General features: G+C 45.4%; 1 protein-coding gene and 1 long non-coding RNA gene across 2 annotated transcripts in view; one reads left to right on the top strand and one right to left on the bottom strand.

Annotated features, from left to right (window-relative positions):
- Positions 1-1,317: 1,317 nt before the first annotated feature.
- RAP2B (RAP2B, member of RAS oncogene family) lies at positions 1,318-4,792 on the bottom strand. The gene has a single exon (XM_020988935.2). It carries the CDS (start codon positions 3,349-3,351, stop codon positions 2,800-2,802), a length of 552 nt encoding a protein of 183 aa, XP_020844594.1. The 5' UTR covers positions 3,352-4,792; the 3' UTR covers positions 1,318-2,799.
- A 1,112-nt stretch (positions 4,793-5,904) lies between these two features.
- LOC110210126 (uncharacterized) overlaps positions 5,905-24,653 on the top strand; it is a 36,806-nt gene continuing 18,057 nt past the window's right edge. Inside the window, exons 1-2 of the long non-coding RNA XR_013483392.1 lie at positions 5,905-16,964; positions 21,531-21,555. This is a non-coding gene — a long non-coding RNA (uncharacterized LOC110210126). The remainder of the gene's footprint in view (positions 16,965-21,530; positions 21,556-24,653) is intronic.

Genomic DNA, 24,653 nt, shown 5'->3' with positions numbered 1-24,653 from the left:
TCTGTAAAATGAGTGGGAAGAGGAAATGGCAAAACATTCCAGTATCTTTGCCAAGAAAACACCAAACGGGGTTACAGAGTCAGACATGACTGAACAACTCCAACAGACATGGGGTGAGGATGAGGGAGGGAAGGGAAAAAGGAGAAGGCCACTGATGTTAAAAACTTAGATTTTTAAATTAAATTAAAAACTCTGATTTTTAAAAAAAGGAATAATATACCTAGACACAGCTCATTATGGTGGACAGAGAACTGAGCTTTGAAACAGGAAGAACTGTCTCCCTCTCTCACACACTTCCTAGCTGCCCCCTCCCACACATACTTTCTAGCAGTGTGACACAGGACAATTTACATTCTGTGGGCCTCAGCCAACCCCCAATCTAAATCACAGAGAGTAGCAATCTAAATTATAGAGGAATTCCCAAAGGAGGAGTCTCCACCTTGCCCCAACACCTGAAGACACCCCATCCTGGTATGGGAGAATGAATGGAGTTTGAGGACCCCGGTTCAAGTACAGCCTCTGCTGCTACTCCTTCCCAACAACTGGGCCAGTCATCAGATTTCCAGAAGCCAGAGTGTCCGCTGCTATGAGAGGGTGGGATCAGATGGCCTCGGAGGTCACAACAGCAATTTTTATTTCAAGACCTTTCCAATTTAACAAGCCAGATTTGCTCTACCAATCCTCCAAAACTAACTGATGGTCAAAGTTTGTCTACCATTTTCTTTAGCCTACAGAAAGCCTGTTAGCCAAACTTAATCCTCTAGAGAGGTAAGGTCCCATCTATAACCCATGGCCTTAGTCTGTACTCAGTACAATTTAAGACTTGGAAACTGTTTTTAAAAGTGATTTGGGTTTCATCCTTTACCCCTCCCCTTACAATTTTTTCAAGGAAGTAACATTTCACATCACATGGGCCCACAGCTTTCTAGAAATAAAAAACACATTCAGTAGATGAGATGGTCTTCCCCCTTTTCTTACCCTACAACAAACTACTGTAGTTTCAAATTGGACAAATTTATTAACTGCCCCTCACTATAATCAAATGCTGAACCCAAAACTCAGGACTTTCTCACCCTGGTTTTGTTTCCAGTCTTAAGAATTGAAGGCAACATTCCAACTCAATTTATGATCCTACGAACCCCACCCACTTCTCCACCAAAGTACTTCCATCTATCCTCAGGCCTGGATAAAAACACTTTCAGATTAAGTCATGACTTAAGTCAGGTCTCTTCCCATATCAGCCTAGAGAGCTCATTACTTCATTCAATGCATAACACCAAACTAAAGAAAAACACAAACTGGACTTTTGGGTTTGCATATTTTTTAAAAATGGTATTTGTATTAAAAGTCTTTAAATGAACAGACAACCATTAGACGCATGTCTGGAATTAAAATTACAATTAGTTAGAATCTGCTTGGTACATCACAACATTAAAATTTTGCTCTTGGCTGGAAGAATATTCTACAACCAAAAAAAAAAAAACAGGGAGGGAGGGAAAAGGGCACTAAATACCTGAAAATTTAAATTTAAATTAAGTGAAGCCAGGAGTACTTGCAAGATGTGGAAATTATATGTAAAAGGCTCCAACAGAAATCAAAATAAATTCCATGAACAACAGGCCATTCTGTCCTGGCTTGTTGTGTAAGATTACCGAGAGGAAACTGTTAAGTACTTTGGGGAGTCATAGCAGATGATGGGATTTTGTGGAACTTTCACAGGTTGGCACGGCTGGAACAGCTGAGTTTTGAAGGCACTCTAGACACAGGGTCGCTGTTGCCCCTGAATCACATTTGAGGAAGTCTTTGTACTGTACTTTAAAGATCTGGTCATCAAAATCAGTTATTGCCAACCAAAAGGAAACCCTAAACCCAAACAAAACAAAATTAACAAAGCACCCTACCAAAAAAAATGTGCAGATTTGTAATTTTTCACAGCTGATAAAAAAAACACACTACCGCTCTCCCCCAGACTCCCATTTGATACAGTAGGTAAACAAAATAGATTTTTTTTTTCCACAAATATCAGCAGACACTTTCTGGCACTCCACACTGCATTGGCACCAGTGTAAACAGTCCAAGTTCAGTTGTGCAATACTTCAGATTGGATACACTGTAACAAGAATCCAACTTTGCATAGAAATCCTCAGAATCCTAATCAGTCCCAGGGTTGCACTTCCAGGCTGCCAGAGAAGGCAGTTAACCCTCACTTCCAGCACGCACACACACACACACATGCCTGGAAACGGGGTCTCTTCCTTTCCTCTCATTTCTTCACAGGCTTTTCCTGCACTTCCTTCTCCGGTTCAGGTACTTAAATCTTCCATTTGGAAAGTGGTTGTTGACATGCCTTTTTCTCTCCCATCCTCCTCCTGCTCCCATCCCTTCCCTCCAGATTGAAACTTTTTTTTTTTTGCCTGGTGTCAAGTTGCCAATACAGCTCTCTAACGGCTGCTTTAAGTGGGAAAACAGGCAACTATCAAAGAAATCCACGAGAGGAATGCACATGCTTGGAAAGCGCCACATTTCTACCCAGGTTTCAGATGTTAAACACAAGACAACTCCCCCCCACCCCCATGACACTGAGCACTGGGGCTTGTCAGCTGCTGTGGAAATAGCCCCACCTGGAACACACCTTGTACGATTGCAAAGTTGTTTCCAATCTTAAAATAATAATTAAAAAAAATCACATTGAGAAAGAAATATTGTGTTTTGCTTTCGCTTTTTCTTAAAAAAAGAAACCAGTAAAAATTCAAGCCAAAGCACAAGCCCGACGGAAGAAGCTCCCCCCACCCCTGGTTTTCAGAGAATCACGCAGGAGGAGCAGCACTGGTCGTCACCGTTGGGCTGAGCCGCATAGTTCATCTGGCGGACGATCTCTGCGAACAGCTCGTCCACCGAGGCTTTGTTTTTGGCCGACGTCTCGAGGAAGGGGCAGCTCCACTCCTCCGCCAGGGCCTTGCCCTCCCCAAACGAGACCTCGCGCTCGCCCTCCAGGTCCACCTTGTTGCCCACCAGGATCATTGGCACCCGCTCGTACCTCTTGACGCGGATGATCTGGTCGCGCATGGGCTTAATGTCCTGGAAACTCTGTTGGTTGACCAGGCTGTAGACGAGAATGAAACCCTGGCCGTTCTTGATGTACAGGTCCCGCATGGACGCGAACTGCTCGGTGCCCGCCGTGTCCAAGATCTCCAGCACCGACGGCGACGAGTCCACCTCGATCTCCTTGCGGTAGAAGTCCTCGATGGTGGGGTCGTACTTCTCGATGAAAGAGCCCGTCACGAACTGCACGGTGAGGGCCGACTTGCCCACTCCGCCCGAGCCCAGCACCACCACTTTGTACTCTCGCATGGCTTCTTAACCCCCCCCCCCTCCCCGAGAGTCTCTCCCGCTCTCGGCCTCCCTCCGGCCTGGGCCCCCCGGGGGGCGTGGGGGCAGAGGGGTAAGGAGTCGGGCCGGCACAAAGCTTAGGTCGGCTCCTGCTCGGTGCCCTTCTCCTAGTGCCCAGCGGGGGAGGAGAGAATAGGGAAAGAGAAAGCAAAGAACCCCCAAAGAGCTGGGGGTGGGTGCGGGTGGGGGGCGGTCACCCACCCCGGCGAGGCTTCACTCGGGCTCCGTGCCCTGCATTCAGGCGGCGGCGGCTGGGGCAAGGGTAGCAAGCGGCCAGCGGCGGCGGCGGAGGCAGCCTCAGGGACAATGCCCGGGCTGGCGAACGAGCGGGCGATCGGCCGGGCACGGACTTCGGTCGGGGCCGGGGCTGCTGCTGCTGTTGCTGCTGCGGTTGCTGCTGCGGCGGCGGCTGGGGCTGCTCTTCACCCGCGGCAGCAGCGTTGGGAGGAGGGGAGGCAGAGGCTCTGGCACTGGCGGCGGTGGCAGCAGAGGCAGGGACGGGTGCAGGCTGCGGAGGCGGCTGCTAATTGCGCCCCAGCCCCGAGCGCGTGGTGCATGAGTCCCCGTGGTGCCTGCCTCCTTCCTCCAGCAGCCCCACGGTCCGTACCTCCCTCCCCAGCAGCCCTGGGAGTGCTCGAGCTTCCTACTTACAGCCCCAAACCTGCCCTGCCTTAGTGAGCATGCCCAGTGAGGGGGCGCTGAGTCGTGGCGAGGCTGCCGAGGGGAGGATTCCGCTTTTCCGGGTTTTCCTAGAGGGCCGGGGCAGGGGCGGAGCCTAGAGAGCAGCGGGCTCTGGGCTGGGACTGGGTCTCTAAAGATGGAAGGGGGGCGGAGAGGGTGCCAGGGTTGAGCGCACCGGCCTTGGGAAGGGCATATCCAGGATAGGGACTGTTTCATTTATGAGGCCACGAAAGAGATGCCAACTTAACACCGGTCAGGCAGACGGAGGGGTGACTGACAAGTGACCGGGGGACGTGCTAGAGGTCAACTTTATTGAGGGAGAACCGGGCTCCGGGTGCTCTTCCTCCCCACTTATGTGTGCAGGGATGCTCTCGGGGTAAAATCATTCGTTTATGAGTCCTCCCTTTTGGGAGGAGGCTGGGTGTGCGTCTGGAGGTGGGCAGGCTCGGGCTCGGAGAGGGTGCCATTCTCTGGGCTTGTGCTCCACAAGCGCGGTATCGACGCGGGGCACTCCACATATATTGAATGTATCTTGATGCCGGCCACTACTAGTGCCTCCTCTCTCAAATATCACCTCGTTCTCTTTTGTAACGACTTTTTTGAAGGTACACCCTGTCTTTCCCCCAGGGTGTAAGCTCCCTGAGGAGTTCCTTGTTTTGTTGGTCTGACTTTGCAGCCCCAACTGGCATATAGGAGTCGCTTAATAAATATTTGTTGATTGGCTATACTAACCTTTATCTGTAGCTAGAGTTTGCAAAGAGCTTAAAAACTGGCCACGCGCTCAACGGTCGAAAGAAGGCTGAACTGGAATTTGGAGGACCTGGGTTCTTACCCTGGCTTGGCCACTTGTTATCCTACTTCCTTTCCTCTTTCGGCGTTTCGTTTTCCGCCTCCCTAACGTAGGGTAGGAACCTGAAAGGGTGCAGAAGACAGCGTGGCGCAGCGACGGGGGCTGCAGGACTCGGGTTCAAATCTCTCCTCTGATGCTTACTACAGGTGTAAGTCAGTTTGCCTTTCTCCGCCTGTTTCCTCCACTATAAAGTGAGGTAGGACTAGAAATGCCTGCGAGCTGGGTAGGGCCAGCGTTTTTATTTATTTTCATTCCCACAGGTGGATAGAGCTCCAATCCATGATGGGTGCCAGTTTAACGATGCCTGTTTATTCTGAGCTGGCAGGGATCACGAGAGGTGCTCCCCACACTTCAAGCCCGCGCGTGCTCTGCTCTTCCTCCACCGCCCTCCTCCATTCCCCTTAGGAAGCTAAACAAATTGTATTTGCAACCCTAAGTAAGGTTCTAGGCATTAGCCTGGAACCCCGAGTTTTCTGATTCTGCAATGAGGAGGAAGGATGCTTGGGGACGGAAATGGGGGGGGGGAAGCGTAGCATGATGTGGGTTGGCCGCCTACAGAAAGTACATCTAAGGCTGAGTCCCAAGCCCGTCCACTTCTGCCGGCCCGCGCCCCCTGACCCTTGCCGGGGCACAGTGGGGGGGGGGTGCAAGCCCAGGACCCACACTCCAACCAGCCAAGGCAGGATCTCCGCGGCTGATACAGGCTCCTCGGTCTCTGGGGGTCGCCCACGGAGCCCGACCTTCCCTTTCCAGCCGGGACCAACTGCAGAACTTGGGGCGCAGGATTTCTGCAGGATCCTGGGTCCCTCCCTCCAGACCTTCCTTCTGGGCTGTGTAGAAAACCCGGCCAACCTAGCAGAGCCCGTCGGAACTGCTCCACGAGGCTGGCAGGAGGTAGGGAAGAGAGCTGGGCATGCTCAGTACGGGCGGCAGCTGGCCGGGGAGGGAAGGGAATGGGGGGGACCGAAGAGGAGGGCGGGGGTTAGAAGTAGGACGCTTTCACTGGATACACCCACCCTGGGGCTCAAATTACCTCCTCTCAAACTCGGGGCCCATTGGTCCGCGGGCGCAATGCTCCTCTCCTCGGAGCCCCCAGGTATCCTCTCATTGGCTGCTGCTAAGGTCCTGTCGGACACCAGGGCCTCATTGGCAGAAAAGTATCCCTCATTTGTGATTGGTTATCAATAGAGATTAAGTGGAGAGCGGAGGCCCAGCTGTTTCTCCGCGGTGTCTCCCGTCCCTTCCCTTTCCCCTCCCCCCTGCTTCCCCCTGCTTCCCCCTGCTCCCCCCTGCCCCAAAACAGCTGTTTAGGGAGAAGAAAGTCGGACAGGCTGTAGCTTGTACATCAAGCGGTGCTGATCCTAGAGCCCCAAGTTCCGCACTTCTTTAGGCTGAACCAGGGTGGGCACAGCTTGCCAGTCCCTTCCCCGGCTGCAGCGGGCCCGGGAGGGGAATGCCAGCGGAGAATCCTCGTCTGGCCTGGGAAGGGAGAGGCTAACACCACACCTAGTCCTGCCCCCAAAGGAAAGGGGGCGGGGCGGGGGATCGAGAAAGGCTCGGCCTGGAAGCCAGTCATGGGGAGGAGAGGGAGAAATGCCCAGACCTGCTTCGAAGTCTCCCTGATTAGGGGGTGGGAGTTTTGGCTCCCTCATACTCATTGGGAGGTAAAGGGGAGCTGCCTCGGCTTGTCCCGATCCTCCCTTATTTCTCGAGGAGGAGAGATGTCAAGACCTGCCTTCAGATTTTAGAATTAGCAAGTGGTGGGCGGGGGAGGAGTTGATGGGTCCGGGGTGGTTGGGAGCAGTCAGAAAGACCCCAGCCGGCCAATAAATAAAGGCACCAAGTTAGGGAGTGGCAATAACTTCCGACGGTCCGACCTTCAGGAGGCACAGGAGTCGGTTAGCTCACAGTTAAGTGGGAGGCTGACACAGGAGTTCTGTTCACTGTTCCACGCAGGGTTCATCGGGAGATCCCTAGTGGCCCAAAGCCTCGGGATTGTGCCCAGGCTTTTAAACGGCTGAAGCACAAACTCTAAGCCGAGTCGACTTTTTTTTTTCTTTTGTTCCCCAACTGAAATTCTTTGAGCACATGGTTCAGATTGCTCAGTCAGGGGCGGTAGCTTGCTCTTGGCTCCCCGGAAGGCCTCGTCTTGAGGTGAGGAAGGTGTGGCCCACACCACACCCTCCGGAAGGCCCTGCCTCTGCATTTGGCTACGAAGGGGTTAGACCGGACCATGACTTGTGAAGTTCTTTGAAACAGGTCACAGGATGCTGAATTTAGGGCTGGAAAAGGCCTTGGAGTTCATCTAGTCCAAATGCTTCATTTTAGAGATGAGGAAATGAGGTGCAAAAAGGTAAATGACTTACCGAAGGTCACACAGCTAGTGAAATCAGGGTTGGAGCCCAAGGTCATTGGGTTCTAGAGGTAAGAGGTGATAATACTTCCACTATAGGCAGGAAGAGTTTAAAAAAATACCTACAGAAAGCTTTCCCACATTACATAGTTTGTAAATATGTGTATTGTATGTGTATGTGTGTATATATATGTATATGTGTGTGTGTATTTTATATGACTATTATTTTACAATTATGTCCTTTTTAAATCTCAAGGAATCTTCATAAAGAGCTCTCTAATGCTACCTGGTAGGCTCGAGGCCACCCTTTTAGGACTGTCCCTGGCCCTTGCATTCCATGAAGCACCATGACATGGAAGTAGCCTCCTGGCTCCTACTATGAGGGGATCAGGGAAGTACCAAGTAGGCATGGACAACCCCAGACTGATAAAGAAGATTAGGTTTAAAGCTCAAAACAAAAGAAACCTTAGATATCCTCTCATCAATCCCTCCCCTCCATATTACAGATGAGGAAAAAAAGAAATGTGGGAGGGGGGAGCAAGTCGGATTGCCACGTTCCAGGTAACACCATTAGTAAAAAGCAAAGTTGTTGTTTCCAAATCCAGTTCATTTTCTCTCACAGCAGACTCCTCTGGAGACAGCCTAGCACTTAACACAATTCCTGGTTCTTACTAAGTATTGGTTGACATAATCCTCTGGGAATTCTCCACATCCTGCCCAAATTCTTGGGAACACCCACTGCTTCAGTGGCAGAGTCCCAGAGCTAGGACCCAGCATTTAGGTTCAAGGTGTTCCAGTTGGTGAAAGTTGTTAGTGTGGGTTCTTTCATAAAACTAGTAATAGCTGATAACCACATAATATTTTAGGGCTTTTCTAGTGCTTTCACATTTAATTAATTCTTACAATAACCCTGTGAGAAAGATGCTCACACCCTCTCCATTGTATAAGGGGGTGTGGGGGATTGAAGCACCAAGTGGTTATTTCACCTGTCTACCATACCTAGTAAGTGTCTGAGGCAGGATTCAAACACATCTTTTTGCACTTTGTCACCTCTATGATCAGCTACACCCACATTGAAAAAGGTGCTTGGCCAAAGCTTCAAGGATGTGAGAAAATAAAAATAAAGCCTCAGAACCCACCATTTCACAGATAGTAAAGGTGAAGAACCACATTTTTGGGTTCCTTTCTCCAAACTATAAAATGGGTCATATTTAAGGTGGGGGGGGGGAGTTTACAACACTTGGTGAAACTTCAGTGATTTCTGAATCATTCTTGTAAAAGTTTATTATAGTATCAATGCTGGAAGTCCAGAAAGCTCAGAGCCATAGAGGTAGGTGCTTATCCTGGAATAATCCATGAGTATTCTGAGGTGGAAATAACCAGTCAATAGCACCCTTGGGAAAGATGCCAAAGAAATCCAGGTAATAAAATGCTTCTCTGAAAATGGTTTAACATCTGTAGATAGCCCAAAAGGGGAAATATCTCCTGAAAAACAGACCAAAGCTAAGGGCAACCTGAAAGGACTGTTTGACCTTCAGGGAAAAGCTGTATCAACTCAGGATTCTGTCCCTGACCTCTGTCACCCTTCTCATCAAAGAAAACAGTACTAATGAACTTCTGATATGATACTGAGGTTAGACCTTCAGATAACTGCAGGGTGGTTCGTCCTAACCTGAGTGATTGTTCACTCATTGAACTGATATCCAGTCCTGAAATCTCAGAATAATATGTAACCTCCTCTCTTCCTCTACTCTAAACAGTTTGGTGTATCTATATCTATATCTATGTCTATATCTATCTTTATGTATATATATATATTGTTGGTGCCACCTATGGGTAAAAATAGAGACTTGAACACAATGTGGCTGATTTAGAAAATACAGAGGAAAGGTGAATATTGTGCACTTTGAATTACTTTAAGGTTATCAAATAGTAGCCATTATTTTCCCCATTTTACAGATTTGTAAACGAAGACTTGGCTAGTTTAATTGACTTGCCTATAGTTATGCAGTAAGTAGTAGGGGCAGGATTTGAGCACAGATCTTCTGGACTCCAGTGTAGCATATACACTTTCATGCTTTAATAATTGTCACCTTCTTAGGATAAAATTGAAAGTCAAATAGAACTGCCTACAAGATGGAGCAGATTTCTTATCAGCTGTCTTTTGTAATGACATCAAATATTCTTTAAAAGTCCATGAGAAATGACAAAGATTTCAAAAATAAGCCTTTATTAGAAACATGAGAGACTAGTGATATTTCTAAGAAATAACTAGTCACCTGGAAAGTACAATGCCCATAATATGCTTTTAAAGATTATGAGTCAGTCTCCCATTCAAATCTCACCTTGCTTGGTCTCTCTTCTAGAGAGGATAATTGAGACAGATGGCTATGTAGTAGAAATGGCCAGGTTTTAGAGTTCCCCTCATACTTGTCTGGAATTTCACTGGGGATGTTGGGAGGGTGGCTACCAGTTACTTGGAAATGTGGGTACCTAATGTGACCATTATTTGGGCTAGGTTGTATCAAATATTTCTGCCTGAAAGAACCTGGAAAGAGTCTCTCAGGATCTTGGGGACTTTTCCAAGAAACTGGAAGATTTGGGAGGGGTGTGTGTGTGTTGTTGGGGGGGGAGGGTAAGTTCAGGTGCTATTTTTATCACTGTGGCTCTTGAAGGCAGAAAACTTCAGAACGCATGGGAGAATATAGGAGGTGAAAAGGTGCTGAAGAAGATGATGTCTGAGAAATGATGGCTTGGTAGACATGGATGATACATGATTAGGAGGAGAGGAGAGAATCAGAGGTGTGAAAAAGGGAGATCAAACAGCCCCATAATCTGGGGGATGGGGATTTGGGAAGGGTCAAACAGCCATCTGTAGTTCAATGTCCCCAAAGGCTGGGACTCTCTTGCACTAAAAGGGCAGCCAGAAAAAGAGAGAGAGACAAAGCAGAGAGACAGGCAGAGTGAAACACAGAGACAGAAAGAACAAGAGAAAGAGACAGAGAGAGAGAGAGAGGGAGAGGCAGGCACAGAAATGGTAACATTTTAAGGTGATGGAATTTTCCATTGGCTGAAGTTTTTGTTTCATGGGAGTTTAAAGTATTAATGTTTTCAAGAACAGTCAACTTCACTATTGTCCTATCAAAAAGCATTTATTAAGTGTGGGCTCTGTGTCAGACCCTGTGCCAGATACAAATAAAAAACCAAAGTGGTCCTTTCCATCAAGGGGCTTCTACTCTTGAATCTGTAGACATTCTTTACATGGTAAGTTGCTGGCGTAGATATTCATAAGCATCACTAAATTTTATCAGTTTCACTAGAATTATGTCATTGATGAAGATATAGCCAATATTCAGAATCCAATCCTCAGAAGAGCCCACAGATGCTGGTATAGCCTCAAGCCTTGTTGACCAATTTTACCAGCTGTATCTAACTTTTGAAAGCCATATTTCATTTTGAAACACCAAAGTTTTCTTTCAGCAGAAATGCACAGCTTAGTGGCTAGCCATTTAGTCACATAACCCTTTACCTTTTTGGTGAGTATTTGGTCAGAGAGAGGGGCACTCTGGGATCACATTCATTCAGAACAGTGGTCTGAGAAGCCTGATTTAGCCATGCGCCTGATATGACATTAACCAAGTTTTTGTGGACTCTGACTCTGCAAACAAAATGAATGGTGGACTTTTCTGCACGTCGCTGTTACATAAAGAATGAAGCAATCTCTCAGCCATCATTCTGTGTGTCTGGGAGGCCCCAAGGGATCCAGAGACAAAACTGAAAACAAACCTTTCCTTCAAAGAGTTTCCACTCTATTCAAAAGAGATAACAAAATCAATGTAAAGTGTGGGGGGGGACAAGGTCTGAGGGAGAAGGAATTAGCACTTATGGAAATCAGAAAGGGCTTCATGTAGAAGATAGAGGAAGGGCTAAATCTTGAAAGAAATTAGGGGTTTGTAATGTGGAGGTTAGTAGCAAGTGCACTCCAGGAATAAGGGATATCCAGTGCAAAGGCACGGAGACCAGAGATGCTATGTGCAAGGATAGCAATGACAGTGTGTTCAGATTGCAGGCTTTTCCTATGCTCCCCCTTTCTAAATTGAGTACACATTTCCATTTTTTCTTCCAGAGCTAACAGAGCTACATTACGCTTATGTGCTTTGCTTTCCACTAGATTTGGAATCCATCCTCTAGGATACAACCTATTTTGTTCTGCTGCCCATGAATACATTGAGATACACTCATGTCCTACACTGAACTGTCTTGGTTGCCAAGCAGTCTGTTGCCATTTAAATACAGTGATGTTTCAAAAGAAGTGAAGAGTACTTAGCCAGTAAATGTAGCCTGTGATTCTGTCCTCATCCCCTTCCCACCGCACATGGCTAAGCTGTGATCCCTGCATCTTTAGCACATGGTATTTTTTTTCTCTTGGGGGTTATGAAGGTTCAGGGAGCTGCTTGTCTCAGAGCGATTGTGGAGTAGTCTTGTCTGCTACTCTGGGCCTCTTCTCTACTCCTTCTAATCCTCACCACTCCCACTGCAGCTGTCCCACAGAAGCACAGTATGGTAAGACCAAGTGAGACCTTTTTCATTTTGTGGATGAGAAAATGGAGGTCCCTAGAAGGGACTTGATCAAGGCACACAGCTATTAGGTGACAGGGCCAAGCTTTAAGCCTAGATCTTCTCACTTCCAATTCAGGGTTGTAGCTCCTGACAACACTGGTCACCTCTACCCTCTTCCATCTCCTCATATCTCCTTTCTTGTCTCTTCAATCACTTTTCCTACAATTGTACATGTTTATGTAAAAAGCTTAGCCTTTTAATTCTCATCACGAGCTAGTCAGAAGACACTACTCCTTTCATGAATGCAGCAACCCCACCAGTCACAGAATGGTAATATTAAAGCCTTCACGTTTCCTTGGTTTTAGCCACCTATATCTATTTCTGTTTGATCCATTTACTGAGTACTCAGAAACTACTTCTTTGCCGTAGAGGAGCATGTCATTTTCCCCTTCTCCTTTTCAGGTACAGAGCTGCACTGAAAGCCAGAGGGTTCTCAAGGTTCTGTCCTTTTGACAGCTGAGTATTGACAGTAGCATCACTTTATAAATAATGAGGCACATGGTATACTGTAATGACCCAAAGCTTGCAAAAATGATAACAGTAACATGGAAGTGCTGTAAAACCTTATCTATATGGACCAAAAGAAAGAATATCATCATGACTGAAAATTTCTGGGCATTGGGAATCCTAATCCATTGATTATGGAATCTGATTGTGAGAATTTTCCCTGCAAACTGAGCTCATCTGGTAGCTTTTCAGATCCTAAACAATATATTGTTCTGCATCAATCAAAAAATGAATTAGAGGGGCAGATAGGTGATAGAGTAGATAGAGCTCTGGCCTTGGAGTCAGGAGGACCTGAGTTCAAATCCAGCCTCAGACACTTGATACTTACTAGTTGTGTGACCCTGGACAAGTCACTTAACCCTATTGCCTCACCAAAAAGCAAAAAAAAGGAAGTAGACTCCCTGGGAATTCTGATTCCAATGTAGTTGTCTTATTTAAAGACTGAAATGCATTTCACCAACATCCTTCTTAATGCTGAAACTACCTTAAGTCTAATAAGCTGTGTGTTACTCCCTATGTAATTTGACAGCCTCATCTCCATTGTCACTAGGAAATACATTGGGAACTCTTTTGCTCCCTCTGGGCTTTGCTTTAAAAAAAAAAATCTTTCCTTGGCACCCTTCAGCTTACTAACACTTTGAGCTGTCTTCACCAGCATGTAACTTGGACAACATCTTGCAATGGACAGATGGATAGGCTCTTTGGGTATTATTCCTAAAATGAAGAAAATGTTCCCTTTAACCAGCATCTGGGTAGTCTTTGGAGTTCTGTCATAGGTTAAAAATATAGGCAGAAGTAATCCTTTTTCTACATGTAAGGTGACTCTCCAAGTCATTTATTTTATTCTGGTTGTTTGTTTTTTTTTTAATTTGAGACAAGATCTATACCAAGCTTTGAAATTTCAGATGAAGTCTGTGTTCACTAAAAAAGCCATGTATATAAAAGCAGCTCTTGGACATTTCTTTTTATCATTCATTTTGATGGAAGTCCTCCAAACATGCTACCCAGATGGCCAGCTTGTGAATCTCTGGTGAGACTTTTTTTTTTAATCTCTAACTGCAACATTGATGAATAGAGTTCCACACATACACATGTATGCAGAAATAAATGAGATTTTTGTTCATCATTACAGGCAATGATACTATCCATGGCTCACCCAAGTGAATTGTCACATTTAGCTGGTTGGCCTTCACTCAACAACATAAACACAACATGACATCATCCTGCTATGTCTGTGAAAAAAGTCTGCCATTCCAATAAGATCACTCATTGTGAATAACACCAAACTCTAAATAGGTACTTTCCCAATTCTGCCAATACTCAAACATGTAGAACTGTGGAAGAAGTAAGCAAAGAGAGATGAGATAAGAAAGCAGGAAAAAGTGGTAAGAAGGGAGCAAAGGCAGCAGCTAGAATGCAAGACTTTGCGTCCCAAAGTCTCAGTCGAAGCCGGGTCTTGTAGCTTGGGACCATTGGGACTTTGGCAGAGTTTGAGTTAGGAGGCCTTTTGCAGTCATGGTGAGTACCCCAAACTGGACCTAGAGGCAAGCAGGAAACAGCACATTTTCAATTTGGGGTTAGGGAGGTGGAAAAGGTAGGGTTCCTATTGGAAAGGGGGGATAAGGGCAAAGCAAGGCAGGATCAGAAGGAAGCTCTATCAGCCTACTCCAGATGAGATATCCTCCACATCTGGCTCTCTATGTCACTGTCTCAATTGTTTGTCCCTAGTTAGGGCTCTCTTCCTTGGCTAAGTACTTTTTTCTGAGGATGGTAGTTTTCCCATTGGGATGAACTAGATAATCCCTAAGTCTTCTGAATGGGAAAGACTAATGGGAAAACTAGAAATGTGGCGCTACTTAAATGTAGTTATTTTTGTTGTGCCATTGTTCAGTCATGGCTGACTCTTTGTGACCTCATAGACCTTTTATTCTCCACTATCTCCTTAAGTCTGTCCAAGCTCACCTTCATTGCTTCCATGACACCATCTATCCATCTCATCTTCCTCTGTCCTGTTTTCTTTTCGCCTTCAATCTTTGCTAACATCAGTTTTTGTTTTGTTTTGTTTTGTTTTTCCCAATGGGTCTTGTTTTACTAGATGGCCAGAGTATACTAGACCCTTACTTTCACAATAAAATCTGACCAAGTTTTAAGCTGACCTTTGGTATAACACCTTGTTTTAAGTGACTGAGTTCATGAATTCTGTATTAAATATCTTAAGATTTTTTCATGTAAAGCAGTTTCACTTTCTCAGACTTCCAGAAAAGTATTCCTTTTTATGGCCCAACTCATTGCCTTTGCTGCCGCCAGCAGTGGTCTTAGGCTACCCTTTTAGGTTAATGAGAGCCCAGATTTCTAGTAGGAAAAGACCATACAAGGGACTGAGTCCAAGATGAGGAAAGCATGAGTGGTTAAATGATTTGTTCAGGGTCACAAAGCTAGTTTCTAAGATAGAATTTGTAAAGAGTCTTCCTGGCTCTGAGTCAATTGCACTGACCATTACACCATGCTGCTGCTTTCTTTGATTTCCCATAGCCTTTCTTTTACTGAATCACATATAGTAAATTCTGAGAACAGTCATCTTGAATATAGCTGAAACTGCTTTCTTCCAGGCACAGGGGCTGATAATTCTATAACTGGTTGGCATCAACTTGGATACAAACTAGGAGCAGATAGGCAAGTTCACAGAGTAGATGAGGAGTGCAGGTTTGTCCCATTGGGAGTTTCGTTTTACCTGAGAACTCCATTGGTAGGGGGTGGCTCTAGGTCCTGCTCCATGCTTGACCTAGACCCTTCTCTTCTCTGGCTCTCTGAGAAGCCTTCAACTTCAATGGCTTAACCTTTAAGCATCTATTTAGTGCCTGCTGTGTGCCAGGTGCTGATGACTCAGCTGTGCTGTATCTGTTGAGTATCCTCACCCTGGAAGGAAGCAACACATCTCACGTCTAATGTCATCCCTCTGTCCAGTAAGCTCCAGTTGCTTTCTATTACCTCAAGGATCAAATACCAATTCCTTTGCTGGGAAGAGAAAGCTTTCACAGTCAGGGTGCAGCTGCCTCATCCAGCCTCCTTTGACCTTCGTGCAAACTCCACAGTTCATGCCCTGGGTCCATGACGTGACACAGACTGAAATGCCTGGCAAGCCTTGCCTCCTCACCTCTGGCCGTTGGAGGATCCTTCATCCTTCCTGCAAGATTCAGCTCACTAGCCATCACTGTGGGATAGCCTTGTGGATTTCTTTGTTGTGAGCGTCCTTTTATGTCCTCTTCCTTCTCCATGAAAGCTCCTTCCGGGTTGCTGGGCGGCATCTGTAGGATTGACTATGATGTAAAGGTGAAAACAATAAAATTTGGGGGGGGGGGGAAGTCCCATGCAAGTTTCTTGCCAGGGGGAGCGTTTCATTTTTCTGCACTTGTAACCCCAGCACCTAGCACAGTGCCTGACCTGTGTTAAGCATTTAATCAATGCTTGCTGATTGATTGATTGATTTAGGGCAGAGAGTCCTCTTTTTTCCCCTTTTTTAATCCCCAGGGCCTTTCACATGGTAGGCACTTAGTAAATCCTGCTTGAATTGAATTGATTGGCTCCACTTCTGGTCTCTGGTTATGCATTTCAGCCTAATCTCTTTTTCCCTCTTGACTGAGCACTAGCTTTTACTGAATCCCAACTTCTACTCAATGAATTCTTCCCTTTCACTAACTGTAACTTACACCCCAGGAGTGAGACTTGGGGCATACATGGAGTCTGCCATGCTAGAATCCCTGATGGTCTCACAGCAGTGGTTCTCTGGTCTAATCACCAGGCAATTGGGCAGCCTCAGGGAAGGAAAAAGATTTAAAAAAAAAAGCAATGCTTTCATGGAGATGAGCTGATTACTGCATTTCCTCTGCCCATATAATCCTATTGCCTGATACAGGCTGCTCCTGGCTAAGTAACTATTCTCTTTGGGGTAAAGACATTTGGAGGAGCATAGGGGTGCTAAAGAAAGACATGATGTATAGATATAGATATATATAGATATAGATATACATATGCATATATCTATATCTATATCTATACTAGGCATTACTGTATCATTGCAGGTTTGTGAACGTTACTCCTTATTCATTGGTTGGAAGACTTGGGTTCAAATCCCACATCTGATATTGAGGCTGTCTGATCTTTGAAAAGTCACTTAATGTCCCTTACCCATGGTTTCCTCAAATGTCGAATGCAAGGGTTATATGCAATGTGCTGTACCTTCTGGTTCCAACTCTATGAAACTCTATTACCATGGTTTATACTCCGAGCTTTCCTTCATACCTTACAAGCATTTAGCATTAAAGCCATTTAAAAATGTGAAAGGATAACTGGATGACAGGATTTTGAGCTGAAGGAACGTTAGAAATCATGTATGGCCTCATTAGCTTAGCACAGGGTCCTGGCGCATAGTAGGAGCTCAGCCTTTTTCTCTTTCAGATCTTTTTCAGTCACATCTGACTCTTCATGACCCCGTGTTTATTCACTGACTAATTGACTCATCATACTTGGAAGCCTGGCTGTTGAGGCCACTGGGCACTAATGAAGGTGGGTGCAACGGTTTGTAGCAAGCCAAAGAAATCGGCTGAAGTAGTAAATATGACATTAACAGAATTAAGAGGTCTGACTTCAAATTTAATCAATCAGTTAAGCTCCTACTATGTCATTGCGCTGAGATCTAGGGATACAAAGAAAGGCCCCAAACCTTCCCTTTTTTCTAGGTATTCACAGGAAGCCACGCAGATGACTTACACAAAGAAGTCATTAGCATTTAGGGGTGTGGGGAAAGACTGGTTGTGGGAGGGGAGTTTAGCTGAGACTGAAAGAAGTGGGGGAAGTCAGGAGGTCGGATTGAAGGGGGAAGAACATTCCAGGCCTGTGAAAATGCCCCTAGGACTGGAAATGAAGTGTCTGAAAGAAAGGGAGCCTTTGTCACTAGGCAGCAGTATGGGAGTGAGTGGAGTATGGCAAGATTGGAAAGAGTTCGTGAAAAGTTTTGAAAACCAGAAGACTTGAGGAGCCACTGACTTTTACTGAATGGGACTGGCAACACCTGGTCAAATTTGAGCTTAAGGAGGATCCATTGAGAACTGAGTACAGGATGGGTCAGACTAGGGAGAGACTTGAATCTGGGAGACCAACCAGAAGTACCTTTATTTAGTGTTTGAGTTTCACTATCTTGTGCCTGATAAATGGATGAAAACACTGTTATCTTGTACCTATTAAGACCTGGAGTACAAACACATCAACAATCACTGCCCTCCAGGAGTTTGTATTCTAATTTGGGGAATGCTACACTTCCTCATCTTCAAGATGAGCAGGAGAAGGAAATAGCAAACCACTCCAGTGTCTGCCAAGAAAATCCCCAAAGGGGTCCCACATTGTCCAAAACGACTGAACAGCACCACACATAGGAGAGTCGTAAAACAAAAGGAGAATTTTGATCCAGAAAGTTTCTGGGATGTTTAGTAGAGCAATAAGGGGATTAGATGGACACACCCCATTCAGGAAGAAGGGAAGAGCTGATTTGGTATAGGTCCCTGTTATCTGAATGGGGGGAAGGGGTAGAAGGAAGAAAATGCTTGAGCTAGACTTGTTTGCCAGGCAGTGCTATACAGGAATATTAAATGAGATTTCCAAACCTATCTTGCACCATTGACCTCTTTCAAATAAATGTCTGCCTGACTTTTAAGAAAGCAGAAAACTGAACAGCAGAAATTACTTAAAACAGGTAAAATAGAATGATTTCTTTATGTGAGGAAATGGCCCTGCTTCACGAAAATGAAGACAGAAATGAAGTCATCAAGTTAATGAGCATTTCAAAGCAGCTGCTGTGTGCCAGGCACCGTGCTGAATGTTGAGGATACCAAGTGAAAAGAATGGTGGATCTGGGGTCAGAAGACCTGGGTTCAAGTCCAGATCCGTGATTTCATTGTCATAGGAAACGCCACTACCAATGCTGAGAGGCGTCTGAATAAAAAAGTAAATGGAAAAGAATAAATAAATAAATAAAGGCTTACTACGCAGCAAGCCCTGGCTAAGGATTGGGAGCACAAAGGAGGTGATCCCTGTTCCCAAGGAGCTCGTGCTTTAAATGTGGGAGATGCCACACAGAAGAGGGTGGATGGGGAGATCCAGAAACTGGAAGAGTCCATGGGCAGGTCAAATGGCAGTGGGAGGTGGGAGAGGTCTGGAGGACAGAGAGGGTCCTCATCTGCCATAACCAGAAAGAGGGATAATGGGCTTTAGAGTGTACAAAGAACAGGGAACCAGAGTTCCCCAGTGCTGGGTTAGGGACAGAGGAGTTGGGGGTGGGGGGATGGCAGCATCTAGCATGAGGAACGGGTAGGAGACATTGACTGGAAAATTGGAAGAGAAAGGTCTTCTCCTATATGCCCAGATGGGGTTGTTGTGTTGAATTGGAAGGAGGGAAGAGTTCCCCAATTAGCTCATTGGTTATAATGAGGCAGCTAGGTGATGCAGTGGTTAGATAGTTAGAGCGATGGACTTGGGGTCAGGAGGACCCAAGTTCAAATTTGACCTAAACACTTAATAGCAGTGTGAACCTGGGCAAGTCACTTAACTTGTCTGTCTACCTCAGTTATCTCGACTATAAAACGGGGATAATAGCACCTACTTCCCAGGGTGGTTGTGCAGAACAGATGTGATAATCTTTGTAAAGGTGTTTAGCACAGCGCCTGACATGTAGTAGGTGCTTAATAAATGCTTATTTCCTTCCTTCCTGGGATCTTCTCACAACTTACGGTTAAGGGAAGTTACAGAGGGGTATGGAAAGCCTAAGGGACTTGTCTGGGGTCATCATAGTAGGTCAGAGGTAGGCCCTGAACCCAGATCTTCTGGACTCCAAGACCAGTGCTATTCATTATGACACGCTGCTTCTCATATTCCAGCAAACCGGAATATTCCATAGCAAACTGAGGCCCAGAATTATTGAGGGCCGAAGAGCTGGTAGGTGTCAGAGGTTGAATTCCAGCCACGGTGTTGGCAATAGCAAGTCCAGTTCTCTTTCCGTCATGTTGTATGGTTACTCATGATCTTCTAGCCCACTTCAAGGTAGACTATAAGCAAGGAAATCAACAGTGGAGAAATTGACAAAGGAATTGAAACCAAAGAAATTGAGCAACTTCCCCAGTGCCATACAGGAGCCACTAGCAGGGCCAACCAAGAACTCTGGTGGAGAACCTGAGATTTAGATTAAAGGTAGAGTTTAGGTTAGATTAGAAAACTAGAATATTTTCTAATTCTCATTGTAGTACTTTTCCCGCTCTCATGTGGCCTACTCACGTGAAGAATCTTTTTTGCACGTGGCTACTCTCTGGAGCAGGGGATTATATAAACAAATGAATTCTTCAATTAGTCCTAATGTGACACTTCAATAGGACTGGGACAAGGAAGGGATTGGAGGTTGGGGGGGGGATCACATTGCTGCTCTCATAGAATGGTTTACATTAATATACTTAGAAAAGGGGAACAGGGAGAAGCTAGAAGGAACCCAAGGCAAATGTCATCACAAAATGCTGATGAATCAATCTCCAATGTGAATAAGGGGTTTTGTTAGGTGCTATTTTAGTAATAACAATGACAGCAAACATATAGCCTAGGCCACTGTGCTAGGACCCAGGAGAGACACAAAGATAAATACAGCTCAGTCCCTGCCCTTGAGGGTACCTAACTTAGTTGCAGATAATAACAGAAGATGTAAGAAAATGAGGGCATTAGGAATGTACCAATAAAATGCTCTTGGAAATCGCAGGTCCGAATGGTACCTTCTTAAGAAGGCAGGAATCAGAGGCATTTCAGGGGGATCTTTTCAAAAGCCACATTTGGGGGAAGAGCAAGGCAGGTCTTCTGGGTATAGTTTATGATGTTAGATAAGGAGGCAGGAAGTACCAAGAGAGATGTGTTTGTGAAGTAGTGTCATATGCCCCAAAGCAATAGCAATCTGTGTTATCTAGAAGATCCCATCATATCAGCTGGGCTCTGAACCCAGTGTCACCTTGGACTCCACACTCTACCCCTCCTCCCCCACCATATCTAATCTGGGGCTAAGCCCAGTCACTTTACATTCCTAACATGTCTCCTTTATGCTTCTTTTTCTCCTCTGATGCTGCCACCATCCTCATACAGGCTTCTTCATCTCACACCTGAACCATTGTACTAGCTTCCTTGTTTGGCTCCTTGCCTCCAGGCTCTCCCCTCTCTGGTCCCTCTTCCACCAGGCTGTCAAATTGATCACCTAAAGCCCGGGTCTGACCATAAAACTATCCCCTCCCCCCCCTTCAGTAAACTTCACTGGCTCTCTATCAACTCCAGGATCAAATATCAAGTCCCCTGTTTGGCTTTTAGTGTCCTTCATGCCCCAGCTTCTTCACATCTGGCAATCTTCTTTCCTCTTTCTTTTTTTTTTTTTTGGCTAGGCAATGGGGTTAAGTGACTTGCCCAGAGTCGCACAGCTAGTCTTCTTCCATCTTTCTCACCTGCACATAACCTGAGATCCACTGATAATGGCCTTTTCACTGTCCTTGAATACCTTACTCCCCCTTACTGGAAGCATTTTCCTTGCATGTCTGGGACCTCCTCATCTCTGCCTCCTCACTTCCCCAGCTTTCTTGATATCTCAGTTAACATCCCCCTTTCTATGATAAGCCTTTTCCAGATCTCCTCAATTTGAATCCCTTTCCTCTGAGATGACCCCCTATTTATCCTGTACTGTACATCTTGTACTGTGTATATTATACACAATTGGTTTTGTGTTGTCTTCCTTGTTATAGTGTGAATTTCTTGAGAGCAGGGACTGTTTGTTTTTTTTTCAATTAACAAACATTTCTTTTCTCTCCCTCTCACTCTGCCCACCAAACAAAAAGAAAAAAAGAGGTAAAACTCTCATAATAAATATGTGTAATCTAGCAGATTTCCTCATTGGCCAGCTCCAATAATACATGTCTTATTTTGCACCCTAAGTCTATCACCTCTCTGTCAGGGTGTGGGTAACAAGATTCATCCTGGCACTCTGACTGGCCATTACATTGACTGGAGTTCTAAAGGCTTTGAAAATTATTTTTTCTTTTATAATTCACCTCCTTTATCTTGCAGGTGACATCATTGAAGCCCAGAGAAGGTAAGGGACTTAACCAAGTTCACTTGTAGTAAGTGGTAAAATTGGGATTCAAACTAACACCATTTCCCATGGCTTTCCAAGGAGCACTTCTCTGTCACCTTAGAGCAGGGCAACAACCTTGTGAAGTAGCTTCTAGAGGCATTACTCTGTCCATGTCACAGATGAATTCCCTGAGGATGGAAGAAGTTATGACTTGTTTCTGACCACTGAGGGTCAGGGTCCAAGAGTTGGAGACAGAATTTGAATCCAAGTCTTTCTGACTCCCAACTCCTATGTCCTATCCTCTAGAGACCACTGCCGCTCCTGGGGTGTGTGGAGTAGAGTATGTGAAGGAGGGTGATGGAATTGGAATGATGGGACAGGGCTGGGAAGGTGGGTTGTGGAGGTCATGCAATGTCCGAGTTGGTATTTGATTTGCAGGCTATCAGGAAGCCTGTCAAGTAGCAGACAGGGATGTCACAATAGGAGAGGCGGTGATAGTCACAGAGCCCAGGACACCTGAAATGAGTTGTTATTGTTTTCCACGGTTAGAACAATGCCCACCTTGTTTCTGCCATTTCCCTGAGAAAGAAGACAAGGCAAAGATTTCTTAGACATGGACATTGTGACTCCTAGATTGTTTGTCTGAATACTCCCCCACAGCTACTTTCTGGGAACATCAGAACTTGAGTCAAGTCAGGTCAATAAGCAATTATTAAGTACCTACTATGTGCCAGGCACTGTGCTAAGGGGATAAAGAAAGGCACAAAACAGTCCCTACCCTCAAGATGTGTACAGACTAAGGGGAAATGCCATACAACAACTCTGTACAAATAAGACATACATACAAAAATACATATAGATACAGAAGATAAATTGGAGAGAATTCCAGAAGGAGAGCAATAAGATGAAGGAGGACTGGGAAAGGCTCATTGCAGAAGATGGGACTTCAGCTAAAACTTAAAGGAAGTCAGAGAAACCAGGAGGTGGCGATGGGGAGAGAGAATTGCAGGTATGGGGGACAGTGAGTGAAAATACTCAGAGTATGGAGAAGTGTGGTGTTTAAGGAACAGCAAGGAGGCTCTCATCACTGGATCACAGAGTGTATGAAGTATAAGAATACTAGAAAGGGAAGGGGACAGATTATAAAGGGTTTTCAAAGCCACGGAACCTCCTTCCCTTCTAGGCTTCCCAGTGAATCAGTGAAGCATTTATTAAACACCTACCATGTACCAGGCATCATTTGAGGTGCTACAAAGACAAAAATGAAATCGTCCCTACCCTCAAAGAATTTACATTCAATCAGGGGGGAAATATGTATATAAACATTTCTTAGAAGTTCTGCAGGTCAAGAGACCTGCTAACCCAGTTAGGTTCTGAGACCAGTTAGAAGTGTCATCAATTGGGGCAGCTAGGTGGCGCAGTGGATAAAGCACAGGCCCTGAAGTCAGGAGTACCTGAGTTCAAATCCAGCCTCAGACCAAACACTTGACACTTACTAGCTGTGTGACCCTGGGCAAGTCACTTAACCCCAATTGCCTAAAAACCAAAAAAAAAAAGTGTCATCAATTACTCACTGTTCTAGGCCATCTCTATCTAAGATGGGTTGATGTTCACATCTAGTCATCTAATTGTGTGTCTGCCTACTACCTTTATGACCAATCAGGAGGAATGGATTGGCTCTAGGCTGGCCTGGTTTTCCCCTTGTTCTCTGCCCTTGGGGAAAGCAGGCCTTACACTGAAGGGTAAATGGTGAAGGCAATGAGGAAGCTTTGAAACCCTCCCAGCTCTAGCCCATGTTCCTTTCCTTCTGCTTTGTGTTGTGACTGGATAGATTCCTTTCACCACCAAAATAATAATAATAATAATAATAATAATAATAATAATAAGAAGAAAGAAGAAGAAGAAGAAGAAGAAGAAGAAGAAAAAGAAAGAGAGAAAGAAAGAAAGAGAAAGAAAAAGAAAGAAGGAAGGAGGATTAACTGAAAAGTCTCAGTTGGCAGCCAAATACATTTAAATATAATAACTTTGTGAAACTTGTGTTTGCAAGACCAGTTCTAGAGAAAGTACCCAGTGAAGGAGGTGCCTGATAAAGGCATGAGTCAGCCTGGAGTTACCTCACTGCCCTGTAATTTGATATATTTCTGGTGGAGTTCAGTTAGGGGTTTTCCTGTCTGCCAGTGAGTACCACACTAATGCCAAGTCATGTTTGTCCTTTGTGCACTCAGCCTCATGTCACCAGGAAAGGATGGGTAGTTTCATCCAGGTTACATGAATTTAGTCTCTCATCATCAGAGGCCATGCTCCATGTCCTCAGGCCATGTTTTCAGAAATAACTACCTGCCCTCCTCCAGCCCCTGACTCAGACTTTCTAGCAGAAGTGAATATGATACATCAGAGAGTGGTGATGCAGAGGATGAGCTGGAAGACACCCCACTGGGCTACAGCAGGCTGGGGTTCGAGCAGGTCACGTACTTAGATATGACAAGCACTAAGGCACTCAACCTTCTGAGCCTCAGTTGCCATATCTGGAAAATAAGAATGAGATTATCTGTATTGAGTCTCTGTGATGAAAGCTCAGCTCAACATTTCTTCCATGAAACTCTTCCCTATTCCCCTCTATTGCTAGTGGCCCCACCCCCAATTATATCTGCTTTGTATTTAGTTAGAAGTGTACATGTTGTTTCCTTCCAATAAAGTGTGAGCTCTGTGAGGGCAGGAACTGCTTCTTTTGGGTATCTACATCCACAGCCCCAAGCACAAAACCTGGCACAGAATAAGTGCTAATTAAATGCTTATTAAAGAGAAAAGGAAATGTCTCTTCCTCCTTCTTCGCAGAAATGGGGAATGATGGCTACGGAGTACTGCATGTGCTGTCTAATGTTGGTGTGACAGCTGGCTTGGTTAGTCTTGATGGACTTTCTGTGCCTATCTGTCCATCTGTCCGTCTGTCTCTCTACCTCACTGTCTAGCTCTCTCTCTTTCTCTCTGTCTCTATCTTTCTCTACCTCTCTGTCTGTCTCTGTTCCCCTCCTTTCTCTCTGTCTCAGTTTCTCTTTGTTAAAAGAGATGGCTTGATAAAGAGAGGTACAGTGAGAACGGTATTAAGAAATGAAGGC

This window comes from Phascolarctos cinereus, unplaced genomic scaffold (genome assembly GCF_003287225.1).
Source record: "Phascolarctos cinereus isolate Bilbo 61053 unplaced genomic scaffold, phaCin_HiC Scaffold_7;HRSCAF=346, whole genome shotgun sequence".
NCBI classification, from domain to species: domain Eukaryota; kingdom Metazoa; phylum Chordata; class Mammalia; order Diprotodontia; family Phascolarctidae; genus Phascolarctos; species Phascolarctos cinereus.
This window is presented reverse-complemented; position numbering and strand designations above follow the sequence as displayed.

Bases quoted from the DNA above. Each gene is read 5' to 3' on its own strand.
- RAP2B (XM_020988935.2), bottom strand. From the start codon at position 3,351: ATGCGAGAGTACAAAGTGGTGGTGCTGGGCTCGGGCGGAGTGGGCAAG.